General features: G+C 34.6%; 2 protein-coding genes across 2 annotated transcripts in view; both read right to left on the bottom strand.

Moving 5' to 3' along the window:
• Positions 1-48: 48 nt before the first annotated feature.
• Positions 49-13,368, bottom strand: LOC113232040 (arylsulfatase J-like). Its single transcript, XM_026466664.1, has 8 exons — positions 13,364-13,368; positions 7,745-7,859; positions 4,097-4,256; positions 3,646-3,872; positions 1,855-1,960; positions 1,587-1,739; positions 720-1,382; positions 49-260 (listed from the first exon to the last, which is right to left on the bottom strand). Exons 1-8 carry the CDS (start codon positions 13,366-13,368, stop codon positions 49-51), a joined length of 1,641 nt encoding a protein of 546 aa, XP_026322449.1.
• A 914-nt stretch (positions 13,369-14,282) lies between these two features.
• The window catches only part of LOC113232039 (arylsulfatase B-like), a 22,596-nt gene continuing 20,217 nt past the window's right edge, over positions 14,283-16,661 (bottom strand). Inside the window, exon 7 of the mRNA XM_026466663.1 lies at positions 14,283-14,342. Within this exon, the coding sequence (XP_026322448.1) occupies positions 14,283-14,342 (60 nt within the window). The remainder of the gene's footprint in view (positions 14,343-16,661) is intronic.

Raw genomic sequence — 16,661 nt, 5'->3', positions numbered from 1 at the left:
ACATCAATATTTGAACACTTTTCACGCATAAGAATTAAATCTAATTACTTATGCAAGATTATCTGCCCACGAAGTCCAAGTGTAATTATGCGCGCTGGGCCTTCCCCTTGGATCTCTTATTAAAGGCCATACCCTTTCTTTAGTTCTCTTCAACTCAATCTGTAGGCGAGATAACAAATTTCTCACTATATCAGGATGAGTACTTGATAAATCTCGTTTCTCACAAGGATCTTCTTTGATGTTATATAAACAGACTTTATCTGAAAAACAAAATAAGCAAAATTTTGAGATTGTGCAATTTTTGAAATACAGTAACCGACTAATTGTATATATATCTGTGTCCTTTTTTATTCGAATCAAAGTGCTTATTAAGAAGATTTAAACATATGTGAGTACGATAACGACAAAAGAAAACATTACAAGATAGCCGCAAAGACTTGCGATAGTTCAGTCTTAAATCCGCGCATTTAAGTAAGTATTTATTAGGTAAGCGCTATACGAGGTATCTGTACACAAAGGCAAATTATATATTATAACAACTAAAGAATAAAAATTGAGCTACAATAGGCCAGATTGTTCCAATCATTGTATAAAAGGAAATATCAATAAATACAAAAATGTATACATAAATAATAAAATAATAGCGTTGTATAATCGACCAAGCAAGCAAGCGAGTAATATAAACAGCAAATATAGGTCGTATAAAATTTTGCCCTTACCATTATCAGGAATGCACAACGGCATATTGTATTCTGTATTTTTACATTTAACACGAATATCATTCCTCAAATTTATATCGTTCATATCGAATTTAATTCCAGTGCTATATAAAATAGAATGCATTTTACATGTTTTAATCGCATCGACGTAAGACGGTCCTTTTCCAATTATCCCTCTAACGTCACCACCTTTATAATCATATTCCTCTACAACCCCTGTTATCAATTTAAAATCACCAATAATCGCTGATTTAAAGACCGCGTGGTTGTCATCGTAGATATCAAATATTTCGTTTCGGATGGAGTCTTCATTGTTGAGTATAGAGTTCCATTGATCAATACCATCGATTTCAGTAGGTGGATCTAATCCAGCAGCTGTTAAAATGGTTGGTAACCAATCAACAGCATGTACAAACCCTTTCAATAGATGATTTGTTGTGTTGACGAGAGGTGACCAGACGAGTCCCACAACTCTTTGACCACCTTCGAATGGAGAGAATTTCGTTCCTCTTAAAGGCCAATTAGATGCAAAATTAGGATATTTTTTCTGATATGCTCCACCATTATCAGATAAAAAAAGAATTATCGTGTTATTGAGCATTTGTTTATCTGATAATGATTCTATGATGTCACCGACACTGTCGTCTAATTTCTTGACCATTGCTGAAACCATTATGCTGTTTTTAAATTGTGTATCCATTTGTACACACAACGAAATAATTAACGACGTCATTGTATACAAAAACAATATTGAAATAAGTATTAATGTGAGCAAATAACTAAACGTAATACACGTGGCAACAAAGTTATCTATTTTCTGCTGAGATATTATTAAACCGTTAGTCATACCGTGGTCTGTGGTCATACCTGAAAAAATTCTCCTCTCTTGTGATTCGACGTGTCGCATGGACCGCACAGTCGCCGGGGGTGCCTGCAGCAAAGCGCCATTATTGCCCGCGTGTGGAGCGTTGTGTGACACCATAAGGAATAATGGTTTCGATTTGTCGTGATTCTTTACAACTGCATTATAAAATACTTTATTAGTTAAGTCAATGTAATTTATTTTATAAAAATAATATTTAAACTAATTTAGAAAGTATAATTTTTTAATGTGACAAGGTAAATACTCACTAACCATTTACAGCTTCTTTTGTATAGATATCGGTAATGTACCCTTCAACATCCCAAGCTGCTGACGTGTTTCTGAATAGATCTAAACCAGATACAGGCCCTGTACGCCACTGAAATCAATATTACTTGTTTACGATGTTAACTTAACGGCATTGATCCATTGACCTAATTGATCGTACATAAAAATGGAAGTAAATTAATTTGCTACTCCGCGAACCCAGTGGAAGTTAAATCGTACAAAATAACTACGCTTTCTTTATTTATTTAATCATTTTATTGCACAGGAAAACACAAATCACATTATGTAATAAAATAAATAACATAAGCGTAACTACAGTCACAGTAAAACATAGCGTCATTTGGGGCAAGTGTGTGCACTTTTGTAATTGAGAGCTTACTGCACATAAAATATAAGACTTAAATAGAAAGGAACATTATAGAACATAAAGGTGAAAAGGTTTGTGACCCTAACTAGCCGTGAACAGGTTCACGGCAATGAAACGGGGAACTTCCGGTCCACAAAATTTATTAAAGAAGTAAAGTTTAAAGAAAGGGCTGTAACAATAAAAAGGTAAATGTAAAAAAACAGGTACAACAGTATAAAACACTCCCTACACTTTATTATTAAGGCACTTACCCCTAAATGGGCCGAGTAACTGAATTACAGATATAGGTATATGAAGGCTGTAGACTGTTATAAATTATTACACATGATTTAGCTTATTAAATGATTATAAACGTAGTAAAGAACCAGAACCAGAACCAGAAGAAAGTGACCGTGGTACGAAAACAAAATGAGAAAGTGAAGGAAGATGGAACAATTCAAATTTAAAATTTAAATACATTTAAAATAAGAAATAATAGGATACTAGCGGAGAGAGGCGATACAAAGAGGTGAGATGACGGTGAAAGAAGGTCACACCGTCACAAAGGTATGACTATCGAATAAAGCATTTATTAGGCTCTAAATTGAAATAAAAAAACTTCAAACACGCGTTTTTTCCTATTAACAAAAAACGAAAAATCGGATTGCGCTCTCTAGACCTGCATTGCGGGTCTAGAGAGCGCAATTGTGCGCAACCTTATGGGGTAAGTAGACGCCCGTAGGGTATGTTTACGCTTTGCTTGCTCATGGTCAAAATAAATATAATTGTACTAAAAAAAATATGATTTATTAAAAAACGTAGACATGTTTTTTATTATTAAATAATTAGTATTTGCATATCAGTCGAAATTGTCACTAAGATCAAGTCAATAATATCTTGAAATCTGTCCAAAGCAAACTTTCCCCAGAGCTCTGAATTGCAAATTAATAGTCGCAAAATATTAGGAGCCGAGTATAACCTTCAAGTTTTTCTAGAAATAAAACGTAAATCATAAACATAATTCAAGGAAAACAAAACTTACCTTTACCAGATGACAAATAAAGGCGCTACACTATTTTCTGACACCCAACAATCTAGGGACGTAAACAATAAAAACAGATTTTTGCTTTTAAAAGATTAACCGACGACCGCACGTCCAAGTATCAAATAGGAACTAATTACCCACTCAGCCGCTTTGGTTTTACTCAAACAAACCACCTACCCTCTTCCTCCATTCCAGAGATATAGATCCTGCGCACACTTACTCATTGCGCTCAGTTACTCCGAATGACTGTACCTGATACATGTTTCACCTCTCTACGAGGCAATTCTTCGACCGAGGTTCGAACAATTAACTACCCCTGAGAATTTAAAAGCCAACAAATAAACTCTCTTATATATTCATCTAAAAATATTAGACTACAACTCACAGTTTCTTCGCAAGTGTATTCGTAATAGTCTATAAATCCTCCTCTATGACCGAAGTAACTATCAAATCCACGATTATTAGGAAAGTATTCCGAACGAGAATGTCCGAGATGCCATTTGCCTATTAAGTGTGTCGCATAGCCCAATGTTTTTAAATATTGAGGCAAAATTTTCTCGTTTATAGGCAGGCCTCTATCTTCAGCATTTGTTAAGGGGTAGCCATGCATGCCTGAAATCATCAAGTGAATTGGGTCATTTCTATTGCAAATAATAAATTTCAAAAAAGATTATCTACATTGTTGCATTACAATCAGAACACATTAACGGGAAGACCAATCTAAAAAACGTTTGTTGCGACCACGATTTGTGGTCGGTCGTAACTCGTGAGTACCTACAAGTGTAATCCAGTGTTGTTGATTTTCTCTTTAGGAATTACTCAAGGACTGCACCTACCCATAGTGTAAGCATATTTTCCCGTAAGAAGGGCGGCACGGGATGGTGTACAGACGCTGTGGCTATAGAACCTCTCAAGAGCCACCCCGGTGTATGCCAATAAGTCGATGTTAGGTGTCAACACTTGTTCTGAGCCGTGAAAACTTACGTCGTCCCAACCCTGGAGTAAAACAGTTCTTTGTTCAGGTGTTAAGCATTTTTAAATAATTCAGTTTTAACTAGTTAAACCAGCCTTTCCCAAAGTGGGCGATAACGGCCCCTTGTGGGCGCTGCAGGCCTAAAGGGGGGCGGTAAGAGACCCAGAAAAAAAAATGGGGGCGTTTTGTAGAGGGGGAGATTTGTAATTTCATCTAGGAAGACTCTTATGGTCGTATTCCAGAACTCTACTCAATGCTCAAGTCAGGACTAGAGCAGACTTGAGTATGATTTCAAGTACTGGAAATACGGCCCTAATGGCAAAGACTTGAGTATGATTTTCAGTGCTTTAAATCATACTCTAGTCCTGACTTGAGCATTGAGTAGAGTTCTGGAATACGACCCTTAGACACCGACTGAGCTTTCGACTCTCGACTACAACTTGTGAACATCAACTAATGCTATTAAGAGATTGCTCAAACTAACTCGGTTCGATATTTCTCTCCGTGTAGTTCATATATCTGTCCTGTTTTATTGAATAAATAAAATAAAAATCATGTCAATCGGTCGCTCCGTTTCGAAATGAAAGCAGACACAAAGAAACAAATATAAAGGGAACAGACACAGTTTCGCATTTTAATAGTTATTAGTATTCCTAGATAAGTAATTTTCGTAGATAATAGACCGCGGGCAATAATATTTTAACAAGGTTTTGTTAAATAACTCGATTTGTGCACTCCTGTATCAATCGGCTGGTTCATAGAAAACTTGTTCTTACTTGTCGAGTACGATTGAGCGTCGAATGAGATAAACGAGTTTAAGCATGTTTGTCTTAATCCTTTCGGTGCGTGCTGCTTATGCAATCCTATATAAACAATGTAATATTTATTTTATTTTCATTTGCGGTTTCGCGCGTAATAGATAAGCAGTACTTAAGTTCAACACTTCCTTACGTATTTCTCAAAACAAAACAATGTCGGAAGTAAAAAAGAAGAGACGGCAATACCGTGCGGATTATATTAAATTTGGATTCATTGAAAATCCCACAAACCCATCGTCACCTTTGTGCCTTCTTTGTCTAAAAACATTTTCGAAAGAAGCAATGACGCCTTCAAAACTGCAAGATCATTTGAATAAAATCCATCCAGATAAGAAAGACGAGAATGTAGTATATTTTCAAGATCTAGAGAAGAAGCATAATACTCAGCCAAGTGTAGCAAAACTCTTTTCGGCGGCTGCTAAGCAAGATGACGACGGACTTCGAGCGTCGTACAATATCTCCTTGTTAATTGCTCAAAAAGGCAAACTACACAACATCGGAGAAGAGTTAACTTTGCCAGCAATAAAGGAAGTAATAACTACTGTGCTTCATAAACTGACCGCAGATATTATCCGAAAAATTCCTTTGAGTAATAATTCTGTGCAAAGACGAATTGATGAAATGGCTGAAAACATTGAAGAATCATTGTGCAATAATCTGAGGACTAGTCAATTCTCAATTCAGCTCGATAAGTCCACTTTACCAACTAATGAAGCATTGTTGCTGTCATACGTGAGGTTTATTAAAGATGAGAAAATATGTGAAGAAACTATTGTTTGCTAGAAATTTAGAAACCGTTAAAAATGGCGAAACCATGTTCAATACATTGGAAAAGTTTTGTGATGAGAAAGAGATTCCCTTGAAAAATATTATATCACTTGCTATGGATGGCGCTCCGGCTATGACAGGGTGCCATAAAGGCTTCATAGCGTACTTAAAAAATAAAATTCCAGTTGTCCTTGTTGTACATTGCATTACTCATAGACAACATTTGGTTGCTAGAAATTTAAGTGAACGACTAGTTCAATCACTGCAATACGTCATCAAAGCATTCAATAAAATCCATAACAGCTCTTTGAGTGATTTTTATTTCATCAGCTTTGTGTTACTAATGACGATAATTTCAACCGTTTGTTGTTTCATACTGAAGTTCGTAGGCTATCAAGAGGCGATTGTCTGACTCGATTTTACAACCTGCTTGACTCTGTGATAGAGTTCTTGGAAACTAAAGAAACAGCATTGCGCAACAAACTCATTACATCAAAGAATAATATAGCTTATATAGAATAATAACATGACAGACCTGTATAAATTGTTCAACGACATGAATCTCCAACTGCAAGGCGATGAACTAAATTTAATTAAAACAAAAAATGTCGTTGTTGCTTTCGTAGCCAAACTGCTTCTACACAAAAAGAATATAGGCAGACGTGAGTTTCACAATTTTCCGAATTTATCAGTATCCTGCAGTAACTACGACTTGTTTGCCTATTGCCAACATTTGGAAAACCACCACATTGACTTCACCGAACGATATCAGGACATTTTGAACTTGGAAATACCTGACTGGGTGTTGGATCCGTTTTCAAATTTCAACACAGCAATATCATCTCAGCTGGAAGAACTTATACAATTGACAACGAACGAGGAAATAAAAATCAAGTTCAAAAATGACTACCAAGAATTTTGGCTACAAAAACCGATCCCGCAATTGTACCCGGGATTGAGGTCAATCGTTCAACGACTCTTGATAGCATTCCCATCGTCATATTTGTGTGAACGTGGTTTTAGTGCTGTGACAACGCTGCTTACTAAAAAGAGAAATCGTTTGCACGTTACCGAACGTGGTGACTAGCAGCTGTTCTTGAGTAAATTGGGTTCTGATATCAACAAACTTATGAAACAGCATCAGATTCATCCTTCACATTAGTTTTTATATTAGAATCGATTATGTTTGTTTTATTTTGAATAAAAGATACTCTGTCTAAATACTATTAAGTTGCGTTTCAATCGTCATTCTCATTGGCAGGTGTAGCCCGTAAGAGTTAACTTGAGACCTGAGCGCCATTGTGTACTACCTACTGCGCCCAGGTCTCAAGTTAACTCTTGCGGGTTATAGTAAAAGTCTCGTTTAGAATGAATGTTTAATTTCCACTAATGTAGCTCACAATAATTAATTTAATTTGAAGCTATAGTGGTTTTTAAGTAGGTGAAAAAATGGGGCGCTAAAAATAATTTATTCTCAAAGTTGGCAGTACACTAAACAAGTTTGGGAACCCCTGAGTTAAATGTTTGCAAATAGCTATAGAGCAAAAAGATCCTGGAGCGCGGAATAGTCGTTGACCCGCAATAATGCGGGGAAAAATCCAAAATATTATGACAATGCTGCCGTGGCGAGAGCCTTGTTTTGAATAAAAGACTCTTGGAGCATACTGGCGCTGTACACGCGCCCGTGACCAAACGATAGGCAGACAGACATGAAGAAAACTATGAAGACACCTGCACAATATGACTACGGAACATCCAAAAATGTTATGGGGACTAAGGATGTACATTGAGATTATTATGCACATAGAGGTAACCTGAGGTAAACCATTCTATCATAAAAGTCGTCTATTTAGTTTTAGACTCTACCGAGGTACTCAACTTAAGTTTGTATATGTATACCTACATAGTTTATAAAAGACACTTACCAAATCGTCGGCGACTATAAACACAATGTTAGGCACCTCTGAAATTTTCTTACAAAAAACACTCACGTAGCTTATTATTGCTAATGAAAAAACTAAACCATACATGGATGCCATTCTGCAAAAAATCAATTTAAAGTTACAGAAACACGGCTTTCTATTTTTTTATATGCAGCAAAGATGTTTCAATAATTTATACGTTTTCTGTGTCACTTATAAAGACGTGTTAACATGTAAGCAGATGCTTTACAAATAAATGTAAATACGATATTATACACGTGCACTTCCTACACGAGACGCCGAGAGTAGGCGTGGTGTAAGTTAAATTTTTAGAATTTCTCGTTTTTTGCCTTCCGCAGCTCGCTAATGATGTATACTTTCAAACCCCCTTTCTCAGTATTCAAGAGATTATGGGAACAATATGAGTGCCTGCAATTATTGTATTTCACAATGCTTTTGGCGTATGCTAGCTTATACCGGTCTAAAATATTGCAATTGAGAACCATTAAGACGCAACCCGCTTGAAAAATGCAATCAATCGAGTGATATTCAGTTTAGTAGCCTTTGTTTTGATGAAAACATTACCAACCTCTGTGACAAGCACAGAACTAGAACTAGAACTATGCCACATTTTGTCCATTGATTAACAGTTTAGAAAACATTACCTACATCATTTAGAAAAAGACCTATTTTAATGCAGCTTGACAAAGTCACTAACGTTAATATATTCATATTCCATCAAAATTTTTTTTCGAATATTAATCGAATATCTATTTTTGCAAAAATGAATTTACTTGCTCTCAGCGCCTCATGTTTAAATATACCTAAGTATAAATATTTTTTTGCTATTATGTAGTAGACATTTTGTACAATTTAAAATGTTCGGTACCTAAACATGAAGCTTGGTAGGGTACCGCAATATACTTGAAATAAAGATTAATATTGTCATTGCTCAAAACAAAACATTAATAAAAAATATAACCCACCTACATTGTGTCTAGTTTACAACAAAAATTACAACTAAACATTCACATTACATTACTTACATTATTTGTATGTATGTATTCATATTTATTTATTCATTGGCACAGCCACAGAGTGCGAATTTATATTGCTAACAAATAAATTACAGCTAATTAATATTGCTAACAACTACGCACAGGTTTATCATATTATTAAACACAGCTGTAACAAACCTACTTTATGTATTGGCAGTAACTAGCAGTAACTAGCATTTTTTACGAAATTGAGTTAAATACATAATCATTAACATCAAAACAAGACCTATATTTGGATCTAACTCAAAATTCCCATGGGAAGCCTGTAATACAGGAAGTGAAAATGCAGTAACTTAACACAGTAAATCTGTAGTAGTTAAATCTGAGAATACTGAGAGCGCAGTAAGGCTAACCAGGAGTTGAGTCCCCTCTTGGGAACAACTGCCCGGACCTCGGACTTTCCGCATATAGGGTGAAATTGTATTGGCGTCATACAAGGTGAAAAATAAATATTTCTTAGGAATAATTCGAAAAAAAAATATTTCGTAAGATTTTAAAAGTACGGGAAAACTTTGAAAATTATTTTTTTTTTTCAATTTTTAACAAATTTTTTTTTGTTCTTTTTTTTTTATTAAAAAAATATAGCAAATCATTTTATTTGAAGAATTCTTTCAACGAATAGAAGCTTTTAAAAATAAGAATTCTGTCAAAATACATGTCTAAATTTTTCTATATTATTTTCGACTCTATACATAGGGCGCACTATAAGTTTCCGGAACTGGCTACTTACATAAACAATATTTAAAAGTAATTACAACATTTGAAAATTGAACTCATTCGCTGTAAAATAAAGTTTGTTTCATCTGACTGTCACTTGTTTTCACATTGTGGCGTCATTTTAGAAATTAAATTATCAAAACAGACAGGTTTGTGATATTGGTATGTCACAAACCTGTCTGTTTTGATCATTTAATTTCTAAACAAAAATTTATTCTCATGGTTGAGATTCGGGCATCTTTAGGCATAGACATGAGTCAAATACGATCAATACTACACAAACATTTGGGTGTGGAAAAGCTGTGCTCTCGGTGGATCCCACACAATTTGACTGAGGCTCAAAAAACGGATCGCGTCATTTGGTGCAATGCCATGCTTACAAGATTCAACGAAGGGGCGTAAAATTTGGTGTGGGACATAGTAACATGGTGACGCGACATGGATTTACAGTTACGATTGCAAACCAAAGCAGCAATCGAGCGTATGGGTCTTTCGAGATGAGCCGAAACCAACCAAAGTGGCGCGCGTGCAAAGTGCCTCTAAGTGGATGATTGCTTCTTTTTTAATAAAACTGGACACGTGGCTACTGTTGCTTTGGAGAATCGTTGTACTCTGAATAGTGATTGGTACACGACCATTTGTTTGCTGAAAGTTATTGACAAACTCCGTAAAAATAGCCGTAAACGCCGTATCATCTTGCTCCACGATAATGCCAGTTCTCACACGGCCAGACTGACAAATTAATTTTTGAAGGGGAGCAACGTTCACCTTATGAGCCATCACGCGCACAGTCCCGACCTGGCACCTTGTGACTTTTATTTACTTCTAAAAATTAAGAACCAGTTACGCGGTCAACGATTTTCGCTGCTATCGAAGAGTATGAAAAATATGTTTCAGAGATTGTCACGGGGGAGTGGCATAAATGTTTTCAAAATTGGTTCATTCGTATGAAAAAGTGCATTAACGCCAACGGAGAATATTTTGAGCAACAATAAATTCATTTCCGACCATTTATAGTATTTTTTTCTTATTCATTCCAGAAACTTTCAGTGCGCCTCACGTATATTCTGGTATTTTATTATATAATTTTATCGCCATTACGTAGGGACCAGAGCGAATTGAATTTACTCTGTTCACTTGTATACATTACTTATATCACATTAGATTTCATTTGTGTTTATCTATCTATCTATCATTTTTCTAATTCAAATACTAAAGGAAACATTTGATTAGAAACTAATAAGGACCCTTGTTATATTATTGGAATACTTATTTTCCTATTTAGATGGAATAAAATCTACTTTAAATTTTTATTAAATTGATATTCAATTATTTTTTGTGAAATTACTCCACTAGTTTGTTATAATAATTGATACAAAGATCGAACACTCAGAAAAAATTCCTTCGATCCGGCCGGATTCGAACCGACGTCTTCTAGCATACCGTGCCAGACGCTATACCAACTAAGCAACGGAACGAACCAGCGGACCTCACGAATTTTTCTATGTGCTTGTTGTCGTGTCTTTATATTGGGCTTAGTTGGTATAGCGTCTGGCACCGTATGCTAGAAGACGCCGGTTCGAATCCGGCCGGATCAAAAAAAAATTTTTTCTGAGTGTTCGATCTTTGTAATAATAATTATAATAAAATCTACTTCCTTACGATAAAGGTAACTTAAGGTAACTTCCATTCACTCGCGCATTCCATTCGCGCACTACGTTCACTCAAAAAACTCAGAACTCTTTTACACAAAACAATATATACATTATGTATCCGATACCGGATTGGGTACTATCTGTGAAGCGAGATAAACCACTATTAAAACATGTTTCTATTCTCTATATTCAGTTATTGAATATATCACACCAGATAACTGTTAGATAACAGAACTACAACCAACGCTAGTACCTGCACCATCACAATCAGTATGCTTACATTTAATTTTATCACTGCGTAACCTCATTCAATTCGACACAGAATACACTATCACATTATATAGGGTTATTTTTAAATTACTAACAACTTCGTAAGACTATATTACTAACAACATAAACTACAATTTTATATCCATAACTTTTAATATTCATCAGATTTTATTTTCTACAAAAATAAATAGATTTAATTAGATCGCCCTAAACGTAATAACTCTGTGCAGGAGGGGGGGGGTGCACTCGTTGCGTAAGACGCTCGCGCGTTTGAAGTATATTTCTGTGTCAAATTCACATTTTTTTTCATTTATTTATAACAAATTTATAAACAGAAATAGATCTTTGCATATGTATTATAAACTCGCATTTCATTCCTATTTCGTAAGCATACTTCCATAATCGAATACCAATGCTATAATAGTATGGCAATAGCGATCATTCACACGACTTTTATCCCGAACATAGAATTCGCAGCGACCAATCGCCGATTCCCTACAAAACTGTCGCAGTTCATCACGTGATTAACATAATAAAAGTCAATGATGTTACCATAGATATAGAAAAAAAGGACGTTACTCATATGTAACTTAAAAAATAAATGAAATTGAGGATATCACTCTGTGAATTTCAATGTTGTAAAGATCACATTTTTATTATTGTGATTAAGATTTATTCTATTTCTTATTATTGTAATGATATATTATATGTTTATTAAAAATAAATATTATATCACGTTAGCACAATAAACTACATTAAAATAAAACTGATCTTTAACACTCCGTTCATAATAACTACAAATACAGTTTCTTTAGCTTTAGAATTTCATAAACATAAAATAAATCAATTTCCCTTTTTTTTTCAAAATTATCCCTGTTTGTTTTTTACCCGCTTTTCACGCCAGTTACGCATAAGCTTTGGGCAATTTTCGTTTACATCTATTAAACTGTATTCCGTGTGAGAGTATGCTTACAATCGGCCGAGTTTCGGAAATATTCACGTTTTTATGTTGGTATTTTGTTTTATTACACTGGGTGTTGATTTGTTTTATTAATTTGCTTTATTATTTAGTTTTGTTTTATTAAACAAAGTTTTGGAATCAGCCACAGGACCGTCTACTGGTAAATCCAGTAAAAGTTGTCGTCATATTGACCACAACATCGACAAAACAGTAGACTGATTCATAATAAATGTAAGCGACGATTTTGCATAATATTTACACTATATTATTACGTTTGTTATTCATCCTTATTTAAAAAAATGAAGGAATCATCATTATGTTTCCTTACTATCAAATTATTCAAATGTTTACAACCCCTGAGGTTATTTGTGTGACAGTGTGCCCTCCTTTCACTGTCAACTTACCTCTTTGTATCACCTCTCTCCTTTCATCTTGTATCCTATATTTTTTTTATTTTACATGTATTTAAATTTTAAATTTGAATTGTTCCATCTTCCTTCACTTTCTCATTTTGTTTTCGTACCACGGTCACTCCCAGCTCGACCGCCACAACAGTCGGAGCTGTTCCAAATTCCATTTACTGAAATCTTATTTTTGATTCTTTACACATGTTATAATACAAAACATATAATACAACAGTCGGAGCAAAAGAATTATCAAAAATTTGCTCCAATAGTTTTTCGACAAAAAATGAAGCCATAAACCCGGATGTAATGGTGCCGCCATTGAAACCCTAGCTATTACACGAATATAAAGATTTATACAGACGCTTTCTGGCGCTTTCTGGCGCTTTTCACTGGCGCCCGAACTAATTCTCAAGAACCCTTTCATTGGCTGAACTTTAAAAAGAAAACCCCAAGCTAAAATAAGAAGAAAACGCAGTGAAATATTTTATTCATGAACTGTCAAAGTGCAAAAGTGTCATCACATAATTCATTTACACTGCAAATCACCTACATACCTCATATTACAGATAAGAGACGACTGCCGTTACATTCAGCTGGTTACAAATGTAACTGAACCCATAGTTGGTGTACCGGTAGCACTTCAAACACAATCCTATCAAACATAAAACTATCCAGAAACTCCTACAGTACACTTTCTTCATATCCCGATATCTACCCATGTGTAGATTCACAAGTCGTTGAAACTCGGAGTTTAAACCTTTGGTTATTCCAAGCGAAGACGATACTGACTTACAGCTTGTTTGGGAGAGTATCCCTGCAAGTCACTCCTCAACATTACAAACCACATAATTACATAAAAACATCTCATTGTAATATTTATAGTATTTCGTAAAATATTTTCTATTATCTTGTAATTTTATATTTGACATAATTCTTTTCAAATTTTATTCTTATTCAATTATAATTTTTGACATACTGTCAAATTTATTTTCTTCGTTTATTACTACCAAAATTTAATTTTAAAATATTTATTTCTAAAGAATAATACGAAAAAGATTTTCATCCTAACATAAATACTCATTTCTGAATTTCTTCACAATATGGAACAATTACATAAACCTGAAAGTATATACGAACTCAAAATTCGAAACGCAACTTTTGAAATCAACCAATGATGATGAGCTCCGAAATCTACTTTTATCTTTTCCAGACCAACATCCTGTAAATTACAACAGCCCTTATAGACTTGATCTTGATTTTCAAGAAATTAAAAATGTCACATCTTAATCTCTTCTCTACTTTTCTCTTACCCTATTAGAAAAAATTAAATAAAACCATATTTAACACACATCAAAAATAGACTATCCAGAATCGAAATTACATCTGAATCTCCTTTAGATATCCTCGAAACTTACAAAACCTTATGGGACGAACTTACTAATTTTGAAAACACATTTTTAAACCTTGAAAATCCTACTCCTCAATCAATATATCATTCAGCTGAATCTCTCCAACGTAACCCATCTCCCAACGCTAGCACATATTTTGAAACTTTAACACAAAAATTACTAACATTTTAGACAACCGCCTCGGTAATAATATTAAACGATTCACTTACAAAGGAAACGGCTGTCCTAGAGAATTTATCAAAAACCTCGAAGAATTCGCCATGACAAGAATTTTGACACATATTTATTTAATCGTGATTACGACATACTAACTGGTACAGGTTTAGATTGGTTTAGAACTAAAAAAGACACTATAACTGACTGGAATACCTTTAAGACCTACTTAATAAACGACTTTGAAATCACTGATTACGACTATAAATTAAAAATTATCGACCCACATAAACAAAAACCTAACGAACGTATAATTATATATTTTTCCAGTATGGAATCATTATTTCAAAACTACATGAACCATTATCCGAAAAACAAAAAATTGACATTCTCCGTAGAGTTATACTACCAGATTTCGGCAAACGTTTGAACCCTATTGACTTAAAATCTATAGAAGCATTACTCCAATCTTGTAAGTGGATCGAAACATGCAATGAAGTTAGCAGTAATAACAAAAATTTCCAATCAAAATCCAACACATCACAGTATTTTCCCTCCATACCACCATTCCCATTTAAATTCCATTCCCTATAAATGCAATATCATCGCAACCTCCTACTCGATTCACTTGTCCACGTTGTCGTAATAATAAACATAGCTTAACCGATTGTACAAACGTAGAAGTAGTATGCTTTCGTTGCGGCAAAAAAAAATACACTTTTGTTAAATGCCCCAATTGCCATAAAACTTCAAAAAACTAACAAGAGAACGTAGAGAATCTAATAAAACTTCTTGGACTAATTGGCTCAATACTATAAAAATTTTCTTCAAATCATATAGAATCTCTACGTTCCTACTTTCACATAACTCCGATTCAGAAGGCCCATACGTACAAATAAAAGTTAATCATTTAAATATAACAGGACTGTTAGATAGTGGAAGTGCTATCACAATCCTTGGAAATAATTTTCATTCACAATTATGTAAACACGGTTTCAAGTTAGAAACCATTCGTACAATTCATGGTACTGTCGCTAATGGACAAACCATCACCTCTATCGGTACAATTAAACTTCCTGTTTTATTTAAAGAATCATTCGCCTTAATAACAGCCCATGTTATACCTAGTATCACCGAACCATTCATATTAGGTGTAGACTTTTGGAAAACGTTTAAACTAGCACCCGACATTCTTTCCAACGTAACATTTCATAAAAAATCTCACAAACCAACATTCATAATCAGCACTGACGACTCTCACCTTCTTACTTATAACAATCTTACTAATCTCCAACGAAACACCACCGATGTTATTATACAAAATTTTAGGAATATATCCACCGAAATCCTCCCTTTAGGGAAAACACATTTAGTTGAACATCAAGTTGATACTGGCGACCATGCTCCCATTCGACAACTATGCTATCGTTTATTCCCTGATAACAAAAAGCACTCCGAATTGAAGTAGATAAAATGTTGGAACTAGATGTCATAGAACCATGTGAAAGTCCATGGCTTAATCCTTATAATTATTATTAATTATAATCACACCTAAAAAAGACGGCACCTGGCGCTTCTGCGTTGATAGTAGAAAATTAAATGACATTACTAAAAAAGACGCTTACAAATTACCTTTCATATCAGATATTATTGACCACCTTAAAGACTCAAAATTTCTTTCTTCCATCGATATCGCAAAAGTATTTTAGGAAATTCCCCTTCGCAAAGAAGACCGACCCAAAACTGCGTTTCATGGACCCGGCCGTGGCACCTATCAATTCAAAGTCACGCCATTCGGTCTAACCAATGCCCCGGCAACACAACAACGTTTCATAGATAACCTCTTATCGCACGAATTCGACAACTCTGTTTTTTGCTATCTGGACGATATCGTCATTGCCACAAAAATCTTTAATGAACACGTCCTTCTTTTGAACACCATTCACAAAAAACTCAATCAGGCAAACATAACAGTAAATTTTCCCAAATGTTCATTTTTCCGAAAGGAACTAAAATACCTTGGTTATATTATTGACGAACAAGGTCTACATACAGATCCGGACAAAGTTAAAACTATTAAGGAAGTTAAAAAATTCTTAGGTATAGCCAGTTGGTATAGACGCTTCGTACCTAATTTAAGTACTATGGCAGCTCCCTTGACCAAACTTACGTCTACTAGTAAAAAAGCTCCACCCTTTAAATGGATCCCTGAACCTGAAAAAGCTTTCAATTCAATTAAACAAACGATATATCGCGCCCGCTGTTCCTGCATTTAACTCACAACGCACCG

The sequence above is a fragment of the Hyposmocoma kahamanoa genome, unplaced genomic scaffold (assembly GCF_003589595.1).
Source record: "Hyposmocoma kahamanoa isolate Upper Pololo Valley unplaced genomic scaffold, ASM358959v1 66, whole genome shotgun sequence".
NCBI classification, from domain to species: Eukaryota; Metazoa; Arthropoda; class Insecta; order Lepidoptera; family Cosmopterigidae; genus Hyposmocoma; species Hyposmocoma kahamanoa.
The sequence above is the reverse complement of the archived record's forward strand: the minus strand, read 5'-3'. Positions and strand labels throughout refer to the sequence as shown.

Coding starts and splice junctions, on each gene's coding strand:
- LOC113232040 (XM_026466664.1), bottom strand. Junction 1,383..1,586: donor AGAGAGGAGAATTTTTTCAG/GTATGACCACAG, acceptor TAATGGTTTCAG/CAATGGTCAAGAAATTAGAC. Junction 261..719: donor GTTGTGCATTCCTGATAATG/GTAAGGGCAAAA, acceptor TTTGTTTTTCAG/ATAAAGTCTGTTTATATAAC.